We start from the raw sequence: 20,570 nt of genomic DNA, 5'->3' as shown, positions 1-20,570 counted from the left end.
TTCAGAGCTGAGAAGTTCTCACTTACTTTTAAATAACTTATAGTAACTTGTAATGACTTCTAAGAGAGCTTGGAAATGTAGAAAGATCAGATGAAACCAGATAGCTCTGAGTTTCTCAATCTCAAAAAAATTGTACAACACATACACAAAAAGGCAAGACACATGCTCATATCTTGCCAGTTATACAATTATATGCTGATACCACCCTTGGTTTAACTCTGAGAATTATTCACTTTATCTCTAACATTAATACTAAAAGTATTCAGATACTACTTATAATTGTTCAGGTGCCTTCCATGCTATCACCTTCTTATGTAAGCTTCCATATAGATTTGAGATTATCATTATTTCCAGAAAATTTAAGTGGCCTCCACAAGACCAGAGAGCTCTGATTGCAGGGGTGGCCCTGGAATTCCAACCCAAGTCTTCTGAAGGTCCAGTTCTTGTTCTTCTCTAGTCCTGCTCTTCCTCCTGCTTCTGGCAGAGCTACTGTCTCCATCTCCTAGAATAGCTCTTTGACAATTTATATCACTTACATTTAAAAAGGAAAGATGCAAGGTTAAAAGAAATCTAATTTTTATTTAAATATTTTACTTTCTATTGAAATATTTTTCAATCAGGCAGTCCAAAATTTTATAAAGATAGCTGTATTAATAAGTATTTGTGGATTGTCAGTTCAATCAGGTTCCCAACAAGTAATCTCATTATGTCTCAGAAAGGCAGCCAGGACCTGGCTTCCCAAGCTACTCTCATATTCTTTTTCAGCTGCAATCATCTCCCAGATTTATGAACTTGGTTGAGTGATAAGGCCTATATCAAAGCATGTGAAATTAGTATCCCTGCTCTGATGGACCAGTTGAACAATGAGAATGTCACCTATGTGGGGGAACCCTTCTCTGCAGAGGTGCGTTTCTGTTTCTTCTGCAAAGACAGTGAATACCTTTCAAATCAACAATTACCTACGAATGAGAAGCATTCCAGTAGGAAATGTAAGGAGAAAATGAGAAGCAGTCTCCCACAGTCCTAGAACAACACGTGTTTTTCTGCCACAACAGCTCATTATTAAGAAGGACTAGTTCACACAACTGACCCTCCAAAGGCCCCAGCTTATCAACACATGTCCAATGAGACAGGTGGTCCATTCAAGTACTAACAATGAATTAGCCCAAACCCCAGTGCCAAGTAATAAGGCTGGTGTTTAGAGAAATCACCTTGGGTGGAGAGAAAGAACACGACCAGGACAGAAAAAGAAGTGTCTGTCTGTGTGGTGAGGGTGAAATTAGGCGTGGAGTGGACATCCTTATTATCCACCTGTTTTCCATCAAAACTGTCTTTAAAAATGTCACTCAGGTCACTAATCTACATATGCAACTCTTTGTAGAACTATGTAAATCACTTTGGAACCTTCAAATAGCCATTTTGGTAAGGTAATATCATCTCTGAGAGGCTCAACATGTTTTAAAGATACTATTCAGTTCATTCTGGAAATAGCTAGAAAGACTGAAGCAAACAGATGGCACCCAAGGCCAGGATCGGAGAACCAAATGCCACCTATGGATCCCACTAAATCGTAGACTGAATTCTAGGCGAAGGCAAGGCAGCCAGAGGGAGAATGAAGTCTGCTTAAAATTGCCATTCTACGTGAGTAAAGAGGAAAACTGCTCAATATATGTGTGAAATTCTGTTTTATTTACTATATATACGTGGTGCCTAGAATAGTACCTAGCCCAGTAAAGGAGCTCAACCAATATTTGTTGAATAAGTAAGCAAAAATGTGAGAATAAAAATGGTCAACTCTCTCAATCTTGTTTGTAAGTTGGGGTCTGAAAACATTTTTATCAATCAATTTTAATCATCTTTCCCAAAAGCCAGACATTGCTGGGTATCTATGAGACTATAAAGGAATGTATTTTCCTTCTCACAGATGAAGTGTGACGAGACCCTTCTTTAGAACAATCACACATTAGTGTCTACAAGGGCCTTAATTTAAGTTTAAATGTATTGTTGTTTTTGTGGGTGGAGGAGAAGGCAGGAGATGCATTCTCTTAGTCTATTTTGCCTCTCTCTGTTTGCTCCATAATGCTCAGATTTAATCAGTTTTCCTCTTCACAAAACTTATTAGCCACTGCCCTCTGTTCTTTCAGCTTAAAAGAGTGTTTCAAATTATTGAAAAGAAAGAAAGGAGGGTGGAAGGAAGGAAGCAGGTACATAGAGAGAAAACAGCCACGCTGAGATGGCCAAGAGAACAAGAAGCAAGAATATTCCCTAACAATTCCATAGCCATATATATATATATATTTTAAAGACAACCCAGCTTTATGTTCAAAAGTATTATGTTTAATCTCATTTTCCTATCATAACAGCAAGAAAAGGCCAAGATACTAAAGGTTTTATAACATACCTACTTTCATTTAATATCACCAGAAGGAAAAAGAGTATGACGATGAGGAGTACCCTGCTGTCCCAAAACTTTTAAAAGTAGACATAAAGGAACATAATTTACGTTAGTGACTTTAGTGGTTCCCGAGCACTGAGCAGTACAGAAACTTGTATCAGTGAGGAGTATTTGTACCGATGCAAATGATAGCTAATTCTGCGTCTTCCCTTTACCTATAAAGTGGTGTTGGGCAAAGTGCCTTCCACGAAGTTTCAGGATCTAAAAAACATAGAGTGTTATCAGTAATCCACAGCATGAGCTGAAGGGATTGTGCTGCTTCTCAAAAAATGCAAAATATCAAAATCAGACCATTACTTAAAGAGCATAGCGATTATGGAAGAGCAAGCTACTCAAGAAACCAAAGCTCTCTCTGTTGCCCAGGACAGGAAAGACTGGGAGAGGTGGGACCCAGCTGCTTAACATTTCACTTCCAACCAATAGCTAATCCTGGATGTTTAATTTGGAAGATGGTGTGTTGTGCAGGTTTAGTTACTTACAGGCAAGCTCTGCTTGGCAAAAACACTGGAACAACCCCATGAAGGACGAGACGTAGAAAGCTAACTCCAATTATTAAAATGATAAGCCTAGTAAAATGTCGAACCCACTTTAAAGCAATAAATAGGCAGACCTAGAACAGATTTCTATAAAATTTTGAGTTTAATTTCTATCAGGATCTAGAGCACAGTGCCAGAACAGATGGACATTCAAGATAAATGTTAGAAAAGTTACAATAAAATAAAAAGGCACAATACTTTGGATACACACAAACTTAAAATCATTCTTAGGCATTCATTTCTTATTGCTTACCTGTCCACAGCACTTTATATTGAAAAGCCATATAAATCTCCCTTGATATGAAAACTTTATATCAGACTTGTTAATCTCACCTGCTACCATCTGCCCTGATAAATGCAGGGTCCTAGGAGCCATGTTCTACTAAATGGCCCTAACTTTCCAGCCCAAGGACAGGCTATTCACAGGTTACCTTCAGGTGGTCTGCAGCCAGTTAGATTTCTATTTCCCATTCTCCTTGAGATTATTCTAACCTGGTGCCCAAGAAAGCTCTTCCTCTAAAATGCAGTGACTTCCAGATTAAGCATTCACATTATTGGTTGGAAATTGTGTCAAGAAAGTTTGCCTTCATGGGGATAAGGTGGACCAATCTCTCTCTTCTACAAATTTAAAGTAGTGAGTAAAGGGTGGGAAACAGAAGCTGGATTTGATACAGGCATCCAGAAAAGTTATGAGGGGGTGAATCCATGAACTACACCTGCTGAATTCCCAGTTCCAGGTTCAGAGAAACCTAACTATATTCACAGGCCTACACTTGGATTTTCATGAAGTTCTACCACCCTCAACTTCTTTTAACATATCTCCAATAATTAAGCCAGAGTTTCCATGCCTTGCAAAAGAAAAAAAACCCAAAACCTTAAGAAACTTTAAATTTAAAAAGTAGGCAAGCAACTTGCCTAAATCTCTGGAGAAAACGAAGCCATAGTTAATCTATCGCTACCAATTCTAAGGAATTTCTTCAACTTTCTGACATCACCACCAAGAGAAATCTGTTCATTACACTTTGGAAAAAGGGGAATCCAAAGTAGAAATGTCCATTTCTTAGAGTAAAAAGAATTAATTGTAAATGACCTCCACATCTTTCTATATTCCCGATGATAAATTAAAAAGTTTGGACATGCTGAAAAGCTAACTGCTAACAAAGAAATGAGGAATGCTCTTCAAATTGAATAAATACATGTGGGATAACATAATATTAATACAAAAAAAGCTAGCGTGGCTCCTCATTGATGGTCAGGGACTCCCAAAGGTTTCCCAAGTGAGGACCTCTTTATACCCAACTGCTATAGTATTTCATTCAAAATGGCAAATGTCCATCTGCACATGCCCTCACGTCTAGGGTAGGACTTCAAAACTCTGGAGCCACATTCAGATAGCCATCTTTGAATAGGAACTTGGAATGAATCCAAAGTGGAAGAAATTCTAGTCACCTGGTAAGAGAATTTGCAAACATCCTTAATTGATTAATTAATTAGCTTATTTATCTTAGATGTCGTCCTTTTGGAAGCAAATTCACAAATCAAAATATATCCACAGCTGGAGCAGAAAGCCATGCTTGAATTCTCAGTGCTTACTCATAGATTTCAAATACCCTTAAACATCAGCAGTGAGAGAGAGTCACAGTCCAAGGCTATCTCAAAATGCCAAAGCAGCTCAACAAAAAGTGAAAAATTCAGTCATATCAGTTCTTTGACATCACACTAGTGAGTTACAGGTTCACTGTATTGAAAATATTGTAAAAAAAAAACCAGAACTCACAAAACTAGATCTATTCAGTAGAATGAGTAAAAATTAAATAACATACATAAACAGCTTCACATAGTATCAGACAGCTAACAGCAAGTATCCAGGGAAGGCTGGCTCTCCATGTTTAGTGGTTCTTTCTAGCACAGAGAAAAAAGTCAGACACTGAAAGTAGACAAATATGGAGTTATAGGCTCATTCTGAACAGGTTACTTAACTTGTCTAAGCTTCAGTTTCTCATATGTGAAAGTGGATAAAAATCACCGCCCCACCTTGGTTTTTTGTAAGGTTTGAGGAAGACAAGAGATGGAAAAATCTCACAGTTTGAAGCCCTGGCTCCCCAAAAGGCCAGCTGCTTCCAGGGAAGAAGAAGAACCATCACCATTGTTACTGCTGTTATTATCACTGGATTTTGAACAGGAAAAACTCCGAGTCAGTCTCAGAGATACTGAAGATTCTGTATCTTATACTGTGAGGCAACCAGTAGTGTGTCTGTGGCAGCTTTCTCAGCCCCAGCACTACTGACATTGTAGAACAGGTAAGTGTTTGTTGGGATCCTACCCTGTACACGTGTTATGGGATATTTGACAGCATCCCTGGCCTCCACCCAGAAGATACCAGTAGCATCTCCAAGTTATAAGCAAAAATGTATCCAGACACAGCCAAAGATCCCATGGGGGGCAAAGTCACCCTTGGTTGAGGACCACTGGTTGATATCAATGACAAGGATTCAGTAGCTTTGAAAATGCTGAGAATCCCCTGAGTGGGCATCAACCCAAACGAGCCAAGGTCTAACGCTGGTGTCGGCTGTCATCCACCGGGTCTCACATTCTTACTCAGCGTACGGCATGGAATTTTAAAACAAGTACTTGTCAGGAAACCACATAGCAGCAAGCTCAGAATTCCTGAACTTATAAAATAACCCATGGAAACACTGTGGTGGAAATATAATAAAGCAATAAAGCACAAACTACACAGACATGAACAATTTGGCAAATGCTCCCCAATCAGCCCCTCTCGGTGACCTAGTCATAGCATGAGCAATGTCCTTTCTCCTCCGCTGCATTAAGAGAGAAGTGTGGTCAGAGGAAAGACTGGATGCCAGAAACGCCTGTGTTTTCATTCAGCTGGCAATCCTGGCTTCAGGCAAAGCTCTACACTTCTGCTCCAGTTTTCCAATTGTAAAATGGAGCTGGTAATAATGAATACCCTAACCTAACTAGTTTTTGATTCTAAGTTGAGGCTGTCCACTCGCTTCAGGGCCTCGGGTCATAATAACCACTAGGGGGAAAATCGCTGCAACCACAAGAAACAATTTTGTCTCCAACCTTTTGGTGTGAAAACTGGAATTCATTTCATCTTTTTCATGGAACATTTTAGTCTATCATACCATCTCATCTCACTTATGATGGTCTTCTTTGTATTATGTAGACATGCACTGGAAACATTATGTATATTAGCATCTTGCAACATTTTTTTCATTATTATTCCCCAAAGGAGCCTTTTTAGGCATTTTTTTCCTAATCATTTCCCCCACGTCATGCAATTTTAATATCGGATATACAGAATATCCCTTTATGTACTATGTCCCTTTGGAGGCCCATAAACAACTGGAAACTGACGATTATTATGCTCCCCAAGAATCAGTTTTTACTCCCTGGGGCAGTATGGCCCCACTGAGAATCCACAGTGTAGGTGGATCTAGTTTACAAGGCGTGTTCAGAGCCTGCAAAGTCACCTCCCAGACAGCAGGGACTTAAATGGGGGTTTCTGAAGAAGCTGAGAATACCAGGAAGAAAACTGGAGAAACCGGATAATTCAATATGGCATCAAATCTATACCAGCTGGAGAGATTTGAATTCATAAGGAAAAAAATGTTTCTTTCTTCCAGGACCCCCAAGTCTCTGTGGCTGACAATACCTCTCAGGGACCCCAAGCCCAACTATAACCTAGCTTCACCTCTGAAGGGAAATGCCTTCACGTGTGCACTTCTTGGTAAGCATGGGAAGGATTCTGTCAGGTGTTAGAATTATAAAAATAGATGGCACACAGTGGCTACCATGGAAGAAATCAGAACCACAGGGCAAAGGCATGTACGGCTTTGGTGCGGCAGCTTCGGATGCAGGAGTCACGGGGCCAGCTGGCCTCACCGGGACAGAATGATGTGACAGGAGTGGCCTAAGTGAACTAAGTGGATGGGTGTGGAAACAGCAGGCGGCACGTGGGGCTCTTGCAGAGGATGGCGAGTGTGTGCCTTGCACAGAGTGTCAGCCCCGCCGTGTGGCCCAGCGGGTCACATCTTCTGATTTTCTGGATTGTCACCTGCAATCTGGATTTTAAGTGAAATCTTCTAATTTCTAAATGTGGGCTTAAATTTTTCAAAACTTTCATGGGCTTAAAAAAAGAAACACATCTGCATGCAACATAAGACTACCAATTAATAAACTATTTGCAAAGAGAAGGCAAGAATAATTTCCTTCCTTGGGTGAGGAAAGAGGCTGTGACTCTAAGGGGCATCTTGACATCACAGAAAGCACCAAATGGTGAGGGGGTGACTCCAAGCTCCTTTTGTCCAGTGGAGCTGTAATTTGACAGACCGACGTGGTGGCTAATTATGTGCAAAGGTCACTGCTTCATATCTTTATACTTTAAGAAACATTGGGGAATAGTGTACCCTAACTACTTAAAGAAATTTAAATGGCACCTTCTATGACCATAAATGGGATGGACTTCTGTGCATATACCAGAGAGTCTTAATAATCACTGATCTCACCTATACTTAACAGTTTAATAATGCCACATTTTCTGCCTAATTAGACAAAATGTAACATCACCAAACTAATATTACCAACATGCAAATTTTTAAATTCTTAAAACACGTAAGCAATTACATCTTCCTAAAATTTTAGTGGATGTGAGTGCACAGTGAATTCCAACCCTGAGTCCAGAGCCTTAACTTTTGGACAGCTGCAGGAATATTTTAGTAGCCTGGGATCTTTCTGAATACAGTCCTTCTCAAGTCACAGAGGCTGTGACAGCTCTACTCCAGTCTGATGGCGAGTTCAAGTTCTCTTCATTTTTCGTATCACAACTGTAATAAAGAACTAACCCAAAGCTTTGTATTTTACCGAGAAACATAAATGCAGCATTCAAAGGGGTATCACTGAGAGACAGGCACAATGTTTATAAAAAGAAAAAAAAAGGGAATGTACTGAAGAGTTTCACAGTAGTTGTGGGATCAAGGTCAATGGCTAAGACAAAGTCAACGTAAAGAAAATTACCTTATTTGTAAACTCTTTAGCTAAGAGCTGAGTGATAGAAGTAACCTTTTATAAAACAAGTGAATTCTCTTAGTGATGTCAGAAGTTAATGTTAATAGCCACAAAGTGCTTAAAACTGAAAAGGAAAATTACAGACTGACTCTTTCTTAGCCATTAAATATTGTTAGCACACTCTAGTTCTGACATACTAACATAAAACATAATAAAAATCATAAATAAATTGGCTGTCTGCTTCTAAGATTTACTTTACTCAGACTGGTCAGTTGAAAGGCAAAATACTCAAAATACTATGTTGAATATCCTTTTAGCTCCCTAAACGCAGGGACCTCACAGAGATGAGAATTTCTGGACAAAGAGTGGAGACACAAATATACAGGAGTCATCATCCAGATCAGGGGAGGTCCTCATTTTAATGAAGAATTAGGTATTAGTATTCTTATCTCAAACTTCTCTAAATTGTCAACTCTGTCATCGTCCTATAATGAAAAAGAAATGCTATTAATGTCTATGATAAATCAGCGTTTCACTTCTGCTCTGTTTCTACCTTGCCTGGATTGACTAAGATGGACCCTGAATGAAAAGTCCACACAAAGTCAGTGGTTTCCTGAAGCTAGTTGTTGGCCCTGTGTTGGTTCAACACAGAAGTTCTGATCAATTCACATCAAAATGAGAAAAACAGGGATGATAGTGGGTTTTTCATAGGACTGAATGTATATGTTTGCAAGACGTTTTTTTGTCTGAGGTTTTCCTTTTCATTAATCTGTTTGTTATTAAAGAATATTTTATCATATGAAACATGAATAATAAATGGGAGCCTCCCTTGAATTTTTTGAATAAATTTATTTTCTAAAATTAAAGGTTGGTGAACCTATAATGGGCCCCCTTTGTAATTTTAATTTTTACTAAATCTCAAAATCCATATGACTCAGCGTGCTGACCTAATTATCTATAGAGAGGTGCCCTGGTGTTTGGATGTGGCCCTAGCCAGGAAAGGACAAGAGACTGAAGAGAGAGGCTGATCCTAAAGCATAAGCTTGGGCTCACCTCTGAGAAATGAGTCACCCAAGCACTAGCCCAGAGCCAGGAGAGCGGGCTCTGCCACTTATTAACCAAGTACCCTTTGTCACCCCCACACTCTGAGTTCACTGTGTATATTATAAGAGACTCCTGTGGTGCTTATAGCTCTACCAACTCTTGAGTCTGATCTGGGCGATTCACTCTGTGACTTTGGGCAGTAACCAACAAGAGCATTGCCTGAGATGTCAATATCTGGATAAAAAATGATATAATGGACCCACTGACTTCTGGCTTTTCCACCAAGGCATGTGAGGGTAGAGCAACGGGCCAGGAGACAGGATAGCTCAAAGAGAGGATTTCACCCGTCCTTCACCACCTCTCCTGATATCTGATCAAGAAACCATGCCCTGTCCTTCCCTCATTCTCATCGCCCTTCTTCACACTCACATGCACACAGACCTGCACTCCTGCCTCACCTTTCCTCTTCTTGCTACACAAAAGGAGATTCAGACAGGGCCCTAAAGCAGCGTCCTTGGTGGCCGTTGGGATTGGTGATGTTGGGCGGTAGGACGAATCTCGTGGCCTACCGGAACAATTTGCGGCACAGCCCAAAGGGGCGTAACCTTAGAAACCCTCCTTAATACTTCTTCCCTAAAGTAACTGATTTTACAGCAAGAGTCAGTAGTTAGGCTCAGTCACTCTTAGAAAGAAATATTATTTCTCTCAATGATATCAAATCTAAGCAGAATCTACACAACCCAAATGAAGACAGATTTCTAAAAGAGAGGGAATCCAAAACAGCAAGAGCTCATCTTAAAATTCTAAGACTCCATCACACTTTCTCTCAAAGGTTCAACTGAGATTCAGTGGTATTCTCTAGCTCATGTGGATATTTCTTTTTCCTCAGCCTAGTGAAATATTCCTTGAGGAATTTTGTATCAATTCATTGGCTACTTCAGAGTTTTTTCTTCAGAAAGTGAACTGATGGGAACTATGAACTAGATTTTCTAATTGGTAGATTTAATTCTCCATCAAGTCTCTGGCTTCACAACCCCACAAGTAAAATGCTCTCAGGAAAGCAGCTGCCTTCAGAATCGATGCCTCAGTCATTTGTGTGTGTGTGTGTGTGTGTGTGTGTGTGCACGTGTACACATGCATACATATACACACATAAACACACACACACACACACAATATGCCCACTGTGAAAACGGGGCCCTCTGTCCCTGGGGACATGGCATGAGATATCTTCTGAGGGGAGATGGTGTGGTGTGCCCCTCTGACCCTCAACAGTTGCTGGCACCACCAGCCCTGCTCATTTTCGGAGGACAAGGGCATGCTTACCTGCACCGGCTCAGGGGGAAGCTGGACCACATGCTGCATGCGCTCGCTGTGATGATGCCTTGATTCCTCCTCGTAAATCACATCCCTCTCGTGCTGGGGAAGGTTCAGGAAGCGACGGATGGTACAGAGGTTCTCCCAGAGGGTGCGGTTTTCTGGGCTGGGGTTCTCCTTCCAGCGGAGCAGTTCACACAGCCAGCCCTGGAAACAGACACGGTCACTTGAGTCAAACTGCTGAGTGCAGAGCAGCAGCAGGGGCTTGAGTGCAGTCAGGTACCATCCCAGTTTATCATATTTTTATGTCAAAATTATTCCCACCAAACTGGGGAGATACTGAGACAGCCTGACAACTGTGAGAACAAACCAACGGCCCCATGGAGGTAGGTACACCAACGCCTGAGAGTCGTCAGTCTAGTGATTATCTTGTCACCCTTCCTATCGAACATACTCTCAATTAATTTACAGTTCCTTTGTGAAAGATACTCAAGGAAGATGGTAGCTGTCCAATCCTCAGAAAAATTAATTCATGTTGGTCAGCTACAATTTTTAAAAATTACCCAATTGGATAGCAGTCTATTCCAAGAAAGAGGTGAAATGGACAAACAGGTATTACAAAATGGCCAATTCTAAAGAAGAAGAAAAATGCCTATGTATAAACAGCACTGAATTCTCCAGGGAGGAAACAGCCTCACAGTTATCAATAACCCCTCCAGAACAACCTTAGCTAGAATGAGGAAAAGTGTCGATCTGCTCAATCTCTGAATGCCTCGGGCCCTGGGCCCTCCTAAACCATCACCTTCCCGCCACAGCCACACCTGCAGGAAGGTAGGCACTTGGACAGGTCACACCTGCAAATGTCTGCCTCCCAACTCTGGCATCCGGATGTTCTCTCGCTCGCAACTGCACGAGAAAGAAAATGTAATGCAAATAATGATGGATTATATGAAAATAATACAGAGGATGCTGTCAACATCGCTCACTGACTCATGTCAAAATATTTTACCCAGTAGCTTTCTAACCCATCATTTCCAAGCTACGTCGCTAATTTTAAAAATAAGAACTGTCCCACATCACGCCTCTCGCAAAAACAAGTAAGAATTTTTCTAAAAAAGGTGCATAAGTAAACACAAATGACTTTGTAAAAAATAAATCCCGAACCTCAACAAATTCCATATCATAACTTGTAAGCCAACGAAAGTTCCTGACATGCATTATAAAATCCCCTTATAATATCAGAAGCTGTTGTTTGTCTAACTCTCCACTGTGTCTTCTGCCTTTCCCCCAAAAAAGGCAAGATTTGATTATCTCCGCTGCATCAGCCAAGACAGCAACACCAGCTGTTCTCATTGTGCAGCCTCTTCCTCGCGGCCTCCATGTTAATAACCTGATCATTCCATTTTCTCCTTCAACTGCCGGCTGCAGCACTGCGAAGAGACAAAAACCCAGGCCCATCTGCAGCAGCTGTAGGCACTGAACTGTGAAGCCACTGGGGATTTATAAACTAATCTGTAACACAACACTGCCTTGTTTTTACAAGTGAGAGGCCACATTTGCGCAGACCTGATCTTTTCTTGCAATAAACTGGGAGCTGGGGAGAGTTAGAGGGTTAGGAAGAATGAAAACAAGATATCTCATCATTTGCTTGGAAATGTTTTTCCAAGTATTTTCATAGATTTTTTTTCCAGTTCAATTGAGAGACAGGTAATGGCTGATTTTTCAAGGTGCAAGCTATATGAAAACTGAAGATGATGGATTTTTTTATCCCTATCAGATAGTAAATAATATTAAAAACAAAACAAAACAAAACAAAAAACTCCTAGTCCCCAAGTGTTCCCTCAAGGGTTTCTTCGTACAGAGCAAAGAATTCTTGAAATGGAAAATAAACCATCTGTGGAAAAAATAAGCTCCTATTTCTCTGTCTTTTCGCAGATCTGAATAAGTCTCCAACTGAACTCTTTCAAATGTTTCAAACAGGTATGTTTAACATCTCCCAGGGGAGACTACAGCACGGCGGCCAATCATTTAACAGAAAATAAAAACAAAAACCTACATCTGTTAAAAGATGACGTTCTGAGCTACTCAGACCTTAAGGAGGACAGCACCTGCTGTTCCGCATGAGGAGTGAACTGCATTGTGGGAAGCCGCAGCTTGAAAGGAGACAGGTGACAGCTGAGTGGGATCTCCACGTATGAAACTCAGAATGTCTCGCACAACATGCATTGCCGCATTTGATTTATATGCGCTGTTATAATCTGCACTCATTACAATCACTTAGAACAAACTACAGGCCTCGTTATGGACTGTGTGCTGTCTGCCATCAGTCTTTAAGCAGTCTAGTGCTCAATTTGCCCACTGACATGCAGGGTCCTGACCCTGAAGCTATTAGGGAGCGGATTAGACACAAGTGTGATCATGTGTGCAGACATAAGCAAACCAAATTAATTTCTGGCACAGGAAGGTAGCCAACAAGACCCTGTTCTTAGGGCACCAGAGAACTTCCTCAAATCCCTGATGGAGCTGAGCTAATAGCATGTTTAAGGGAACCCAGTTTTGAAGCTGAAGCACATTCATGGTATTTAGAGGGTTATTAATCTAGTTTCCCCACAAAGTGTTTGCTTGGCTGATCAGATTAAGGGATGGAGCCTTCAACAGTGCACCCCCACCACAGCAGGCCCCAAGAAATCTGTGATACTTCACAGCCTTGGACATATTGCACCATGTGTACCCAGCTGCTTCAATAATTAGCTTATGAATGTATCAGCTGGTTCTGTGATTTTTATAAATAATAACTAACCTACAGAGCAGAAATATTGTTGAGAGCCTTACAGTAGCACAAAGCTGCGAGGTGCTCCTGACTCTGACTTGCTCTTCTACTAAATGCCGATATTCCCTACTAGTGGAGCTCCCATGATGTCACTTACAAATATTTATTTTGCATCTGAAACGGCAATGTATTTTTGTCAGTTTGCTTCACGGCAGCCATGATTTGCTTTCCATTCTCTCAGACTCACTTGCTCACTGCGCACATTTGTGTGCTTATCTTGCGGAAATCTATTCTTCCACCTCACTTGCCATCTCACCCTCCATCTTTTTCTTCACATGATCCTTCCCCCAGCCCATTTGGGATGCTTATCTCTGTTTTCTCAATAGGGTCTCTTACTAGCTTGTTTGGTGGCTAATGATTGTGTGAGAAAGTGCCACACTGTTACATGAACACACATGCAAGGAATTGGGAATGAACCCATCACAGAAGAGATAGAGTCCCCAAATTGGGATTTTTTTCATTTATATAATTTTTGCATGCCATCCAAGAAAGTTTTGCAGTATCAGGCAAAAAAAAAAAAGTGTAAATGTCAAATAAAACAGTGACAGATGACAGTATTCTCTATTGAATAGCACTGTTTCTGTCGTGCATGTTCAATGGGAACTCATGAATTATTAATAAACAAATCTCCTTTTTCTGTTAAAAATCTCAAGTAGGTTTTTTGTTGTTGCTCCCTATGTGTTATGTGGAGCATTCCAGGAGAATTATTTTCATTTCAGAGATGTTGATACAGAGGTACATCTGATTTCCAGCCCTGGCCAGCCTTGTGAGCGGGCACCAGGAACTGCGGAGTATGTACCTAGCTGTGATTGCTTTTAGTCTGATTCTAAGTTTTGACCAAAAGTTCGCTGAATATTCATATAGTCATTTTAGCTTTTTTATACAGTAAAACTGAGGCTAAGTAAATTTCATGTGCTGAGCACAGAATAGTCATTTTGGGGGCCTGAAACTGAACTGTCATGTTACTGCTCTTACATTAAGTAATTTGGTGACCTGTGGATAAGCGGTTACCCTCTTGGATCTTCTGGAAGCTTAACTATAAAAGGAGGGGTTTACAAAAGATGGTCTCCAAGTTATCTTCCAGCTCCCCATTTCATGCTCTGTTACCTTGTTATTTGTCAGAAACAAGAGATAATGATTAGCTATTAGGGTCAAAGTACAAAGGAAAAACCACCTTGGCCAAGTGATCAAGGTCAACATCACCAGCGATGACATGTTCACAACCATAAACCATGTGATATGATTTCCAGCAAAGGACACGAGATAGTATGTGAGGTAGTCTTGCCAAAAATGCATAACCTCAGGTCCAATCATGACGAACTCTAAATGAGAGATGTTCAACAACATAACCAATCAGTCCTCTTCAAAAGTGGTAAGGTCTTTACAAAGACAAAAAAAAAAAAAAAAGCAGACAAGAAAGAGAAAAGATAGAGGAATGGTCAAAGAGTGCAGGAAACTAATGATCAATAACTAAATGCAATGTGGTTCCTGGCTGGGATTCTGGCACAAAAATGGACATTAGTGGAAATACTACTAATATTTAGTATATATTAATAAATAAATATTAGTAAAATTAGAATAAAGTTTTTAGTTTAGTTAATAGTATGAAAACAATGCTAATTTCCTGGCTTTGACCACACTATGCTGATGCAGGCGTTAGTATTAGGGGAAGCAAGGTGAGAAATACATGGAAACTGTACTGTTTTGCAACATATCTGTGAGTCTAAAATGTGTTCAAAATTAAAAGTTAAAAAAATACATAGAATACCTGGAACTTACATAGGAAAATGTACATGGAGCCAAAGTGTAATGATGCCAAGGAATTTGTAATTAAAACTCTTTTACCTTCAAATTCTGAACCCAGAGAAGGAATATAAGTTCAAAGCCTGCATCCTTGCAATCAGTAGTTAAAGAGTTCCCAAGCACTCAGCGCATAAGCAAATAAGATCTATTAACATTTCATTTTAGCCATCTCATCAGCCTCTTAAACAAATATATTTCCCTCAGTAGAAAAAACACCTCTGGCCTCCCTTTCCCAACTATGCAGGTGAGGTGACACTCACACCAGTAAAGATATAGTTTGTTTACAATCCACGGGTTCCTGAAAAGTTGCATGTCAATCTAAATTTACAAAGCAAATAATGTTTTAAATGTATTAGGAATCCTTACTACTTGAAAAAATGTACTTTTATTTCTTTTTGAAAGATGAATAATAACCCCATAGTTTATCTCTCAGTAACTTGATGGTTTTGTTGAGAATTTACTTAAATGAGACACTTTTAAGTTCAAAATTCAAGAGCATTAGAAGAGGCAACAGTAAGAGCCACAATTTGCTCCTGTTTTTCCTTCATGGTTTCATCTCCCATCAGTTCCAAAGATCTTGTGCTCCGGCCACTGTGAATTACTCAGTCCCGAATAGGTTTGGTATAACTTCATGATTTTGCTCATGTTACTCCCTTTGCTGGAAAATCTCATACTCAACCCTCTGCCCCCTCCATGGAAGCTGTTACTTCAAGGCTCAGCTGACATGGTCTCACCTGATCTCCTGTAAGAACTAGTTGCTCACTTCTGCATGATTCCAAAGCACTGTGCTTATAACCCTTTCACAATCTGATGATTATTACTGCTGCTGGTGGGCATGCCTGCACCCCTGTCAGAACAGTCGGCTTCTTGATTGGGGTGGAGGTAAAAGGTGGATTTCTTATTCATGTTAGCATTTTCAGAGCAAGGTATAGTTCCTTGCACATAACAGATGATCAATAAATGCTCAATTGAATTGGAGTTATTACAGTGCACAGAAATGAGCCCAGAAGAATGTTTTACCACCTCAAACTCAAAGAGTCACAGTTGGAGAGGAGCACAAATTTTTAGAAGCAACACTTTCAATGTTCTGAGGGTTTTTTCCCTCATCTCCAACACATGAATATGATAAAGAACATGGAGTGATCCAAGGTACCCCATTATATAAGTACAAATAGTGACAGAGGTCTCTCAGAACATTAATTTAGTTTCTAACCTTGTACTGAACATTCACCTACTATGTGCCATGCAATGTGCTGGCACATTGCATATACCATTTAGCTTTCTTTTTTTTCTCCCAATTTTTAAAAGTTGAAGGATAATTGATTCACAATGTTGTGTTAATTTCTGGTGCACAGCATAGTGATTCATTTATATTTTTCCTTAAAAATAAATGAAATAAGAGAAAATATATTATGTATATATTTCTTCTCATAGTCTTTTTCATTGTAGGCTATTACAAGGTATTAATTTTCATTATTACTTATTACTTAAAAGGCTGATTGATTGAGAACAAGGAAGTAAGCAATTCTGATCATGAAGCTCAGGGGAAGTGTCCTCACAGAGAACAGGACTCATAAGGTGGACATTGAAAGATAAAGATGGATTGCACCAGGTGGGAAGAGGAAGTGATTAGATTCACATTCCAAGCATAGATAACATTATCAGCAAATGCATGGACTTATAAAATTATCACATTCGAGGAATCAGAAGCAACTTTATGGAGGTAAAGCACAGGCTAGAAATGGAGGTGGGAGTCACATTATAAAGGATTTTCATCCTGATCCCATGGTCCACAGGAGTCATTGAAGGCTTCCTAATTGCTATGACAAAGAATTCTCTTCTTTCTTCTCTCCTTTCCCTTCCTTTCTTTCCTCCTTTTTAATGAGTAATTCTTGAAGAAAAGACTATGATAAAGTCAAGAATACCACTTAACCTAGCCTTGATATCTTTTTTTTCCCCATAATAAAATCATGTTGCTGGGTATTAATCAGGGCCCACAATGGCCTGCAGTGGCAAAATCCATACTTCATAACCTTCATCAACCAGGAGTTATAATTCTTAAAACAATGACATTTGTCATAAGCACCAAACTATATCAATCATTCAAAAAATCCTTTCTTGTCATTTTAACCATTTTCTTTTCTTGCATGTGTTTGTGTGCACGTGTGCCATTGTTGTTGCTCAGATGAGGAGATTTAAAGCTTTCCCAGGTTGAAAACGAATGAGGAAGGGCCATATCTATTTCACTTATAAAAAATTTTAAAGGTTTAAAAATTTCAAGTAGACAATAAATGAGTGTCATATTCTCCAAACTACATACTAAAAGCTCTTGAGACTATTCAAATGACCAGGGAGGGCTTTCAGAAACCAATAATACAGCCCAGTGTTTGAGTTTGCACCCTGTTGGCTATGAGTTTGAATCCTGTTTAAGTGATGGGGGAGGGGAAGGAGATGGGAAGAGTGGGGTTCCTGTCCGTGGTACTGAAACATCATTGTGTACTAAGTTACTTCTTTTCCTGCCCAGGGACACTGGTAATATACTCCAACTTCTCTCAGCTCCCATATTTTTTCCCTAAAAATAAAATAAAATAAAATAAAATGAAGTGAAACAAAATAAAGTGTTCTTTGTTGGTGACAAATTTCCTCATTTTTATAATATTTTAGAACAAATACAAACCAGCACTCTCTAAGAAACAAATGCAAGTTCACAGCCTGGTCTGATCAACAAGAGCAAAAGAGTAAAAACTTTGTTCCTGTTAAGTAAGGTTGTACTCGCCTTGAAGGCAAGGCCTTGACACAGTCTTTACTGTTCCCTCGATGTGCCTAACACAGAGCCGACGAGTGAATTCAATCTACAAATAGTGAGAAGCCCCACCCCCTGTGCCCATCTAGGAACTCCAGTGAATGAATAAATCGGCAAATGAACAGTTCTTCTGGAGAATGACTCAAGGCTTCTTTGCAACAGAAATGTAAAAGGCCATTTACTCACCCACATCTTCAATACAGAAATGTCAGCATATGTAACCAAAAGGAAATGTTTTCTGAGTGTCTCCAAAGAAAATTCATATTATTAACCACAGACAGTTCACTTTCTAAATGGAAGCACATAAAGTCCCCAAACAAACTTTTGTAACTGTGAAAGAATTTCTCTTCAGCTGGTTGAGACTCTTCTGAAGTGTGAAATGAGCCAGATAATATTCAGCTCTTGTTTCTTAGTCACCGAATTCTCTTTTCATGAATCCAATAAGTGTCTATTAAAATAAATAAAACCCCTAATGATTCAAGATAACCTAATCAAGAAAGCTGAAATGGATAAAAGGCTAAACTGCAAGGGAGACTTGTCAAGGGCTTCAATGAGCCCCTGACGAGGAGGTCATCTAAACCTGAAAAAAGATCTGTGCTGAGCATTTGGTTACAGTTCAAGGTTAATTATTTTATACCTTGAATGTGGTAAGTAAAAATGATCTGCTTCTTTTTTTATTTTTCAAAATTGTACTCTAAGTTCCAAACTGTATTTTCACGGAGACCAATTTTCAGCTGTCTCTGGGCTTGTGTCTCACATTTCTATGGATGTGTTTGTAAGGATTGAATCTGTAATTGAGAGTAATGAAAATTTTATTTCAGAACAACTCCTTAAGCTCTGTTATAAAGGGCTCAAGTCAAGAGGGGATTTCATAAAATCTTTTTGCCTTCCTTACATAGAAATAAGGGCTACACCAGAGCTATATGATAGTACAGAGATTTGGTGTGACTTTATATAAAAATATGCACACATATACATATAGTCATATATGGAAACATGCACCTGAAAAAGCTATCCATGTTTGTCAAAAAGAAGAATGAATCTGCAATCTTCTCCACTTAAACACTGGAAAGATATTGACAACAAAATGTACTAGGCTAAAATATCAAAGAGAAAACAACCAAAATATTTCTAGTCCCTGACTTCAGGTCCAAGCTCCAGTACACCTACGACATAAGAGATTACAATATGCACACTGCCTCGAGAACTTAAAAGTACAGCAGAAAACCCGAAATGAGACTTGTCTGGAAGACCAGGGCTGGGACCAGAGTGAGGCAAGCAGGCAACCAATATGCACAATTTAAGGCGTGTGGCTCTGAAAGTGTGTGCCTCCTTAAATTTTGTACCCTAAGTCCTAGCTTGCCTCACCTTCATCTTGGCCTAGGAAAGGAATACGATTCAACAGCCTTTATAGCAAAGAGGTAGGAAGCATTCATAGGCACCAACATTCTCCATCAGTAAGAACCAAGGTTTAACTCCGTATCCTCTTTGCAAGAGGTCTGGGAGAGTTCAGACAGATGGCTTTAATATGTCAACCTGATTTGCTTCAAAGTCATAAGCAAGTGTCTACAGGTGCCAGGTCACGAACAGGCAAAATAATGCAACTCAAAGGTTTCTGCAGTAGATAAAGGTGTGCTCACAACCAGTACAGAAACCTCAGCGATGGATGAAGGTATCTGACATTTAAGAAGTGCAAATGGACTCTGAATTTCACTGGTATCTAATTAAGGGTTTCCATAAAGGCTAGTTTGAGGGCACAAAAGTTTAACATAATTAATTATGGGAGTGGTAAAAAGAACCCAATTCCTCACTATAAGATTGATGTAAAAACTGAGATCTTGAGGGAATTTCTGTTGATAATCCCTCAACAGAATTTAATGCCTTGAGTTATGCTGAGAGAAAAGAGAAGATGAAGGGCTTAACTTGACCCTTTGGCATCCTTGTGTTGACTGCCCTCTTAGTTTGGCATGTGCGAATATTGAGAAATCTAATTTTCTCACTACTTAGCATAGTAACTTTTTTTTTCAAATGGTAATTGTAGTAGAAATGCATTGATTTTTTTTTCATTTGAATTGGGTGGACAGTTGACACGAATAGAAACTGCTTTTTGATAGGCTGTCAAAATGACTGTGTTCCAAAGAAACCTGCCCATCACGAAGCAGCAGCCTCTCGGGTGAGGCCACATGCCTCATTTCAGCCTGCCTTCCACACTGGATTCAAGATGGCAAAAGCAAAAGCATTTGGAGTGAGACTGAGACCACCAATTCATTTTACATGGGGCATCCACATGGCCAGTTTTTCCCATCACACTGGTTACCAGAGAGATCAGGGTAGCCAAACATTTACTTCCAGTAGTCTGAGCTATCCCAGCCCCAATAGGGCCATCCTCATAAAGGGAACTTAATAAATAAGGCAAGTGTCAAACCACTTTTTGGGCAAAGTGGCAAAACTTTGATCCTTGTGCAATATTTTCCAAAGGCTAAGAAACTAAATAAGAAGACTAAAGACACTTCATGATTTTTAAATGTACTCTCCTACATGCAAAGTTGGCCTTGAAATAACTGTAGTTTTAACTTGTCTTATAGTTCTGTGTTATACAGTATGATCCTAATTAGGATGCAAACACACATGTGAAACTCATATACACACATACACATTAGAAGCACAAACTCTAAAATGTTATTAGTAACTATCTTTGGATTGTGGAGTTATGTGTGATTCACGGTTTTGCCTTTGTACTTTTCTTCA

General features: G+C 39.7%; 1 protein-coding gene across 4 annotated transcripts in view; it reads right to left on the bottom strand.

Moving 5' to 3' along the window:
* Positions 1–20,570, bottom strand: part of SATB2 (SATB homeobox 2) — a 178,576-nt gene that overhangs the window by 23,232 nt on the left and 134,774 nt on the right. For all 4 annotated transcript variants that reach the window (XM_072961523.1, XM_031678076.2, XM_072961525.1 and 1 more), the window contains one exon: positions 10,396–10,593. In XM_072961523.1, the coding sequence (XP_072817624.1) occupies positions 10,396–10,593 (198 nt within the window). The remainder of the gene's footprint in view (positions 1–10,395; positions 10,594–20,570) is intronic.

Source organism: Vicugna pacos, chromosome 5, assembly GCF_048564905.1.
Source record: "Vicugna pacos chromosome 5, VicPac4, whole genome shotgun sequence".
NCBI classification, from domain to species: Eukaryota; Metazoa; Chordata; class Mammalia; order Artiodactyla; family Camelidae; genus Vicugna; species Vicugna pacos.
Note: the sequence above shows the minus strand (reverse complement) of the source record. Positions and strands in the feature narration are given on the sequence as shown.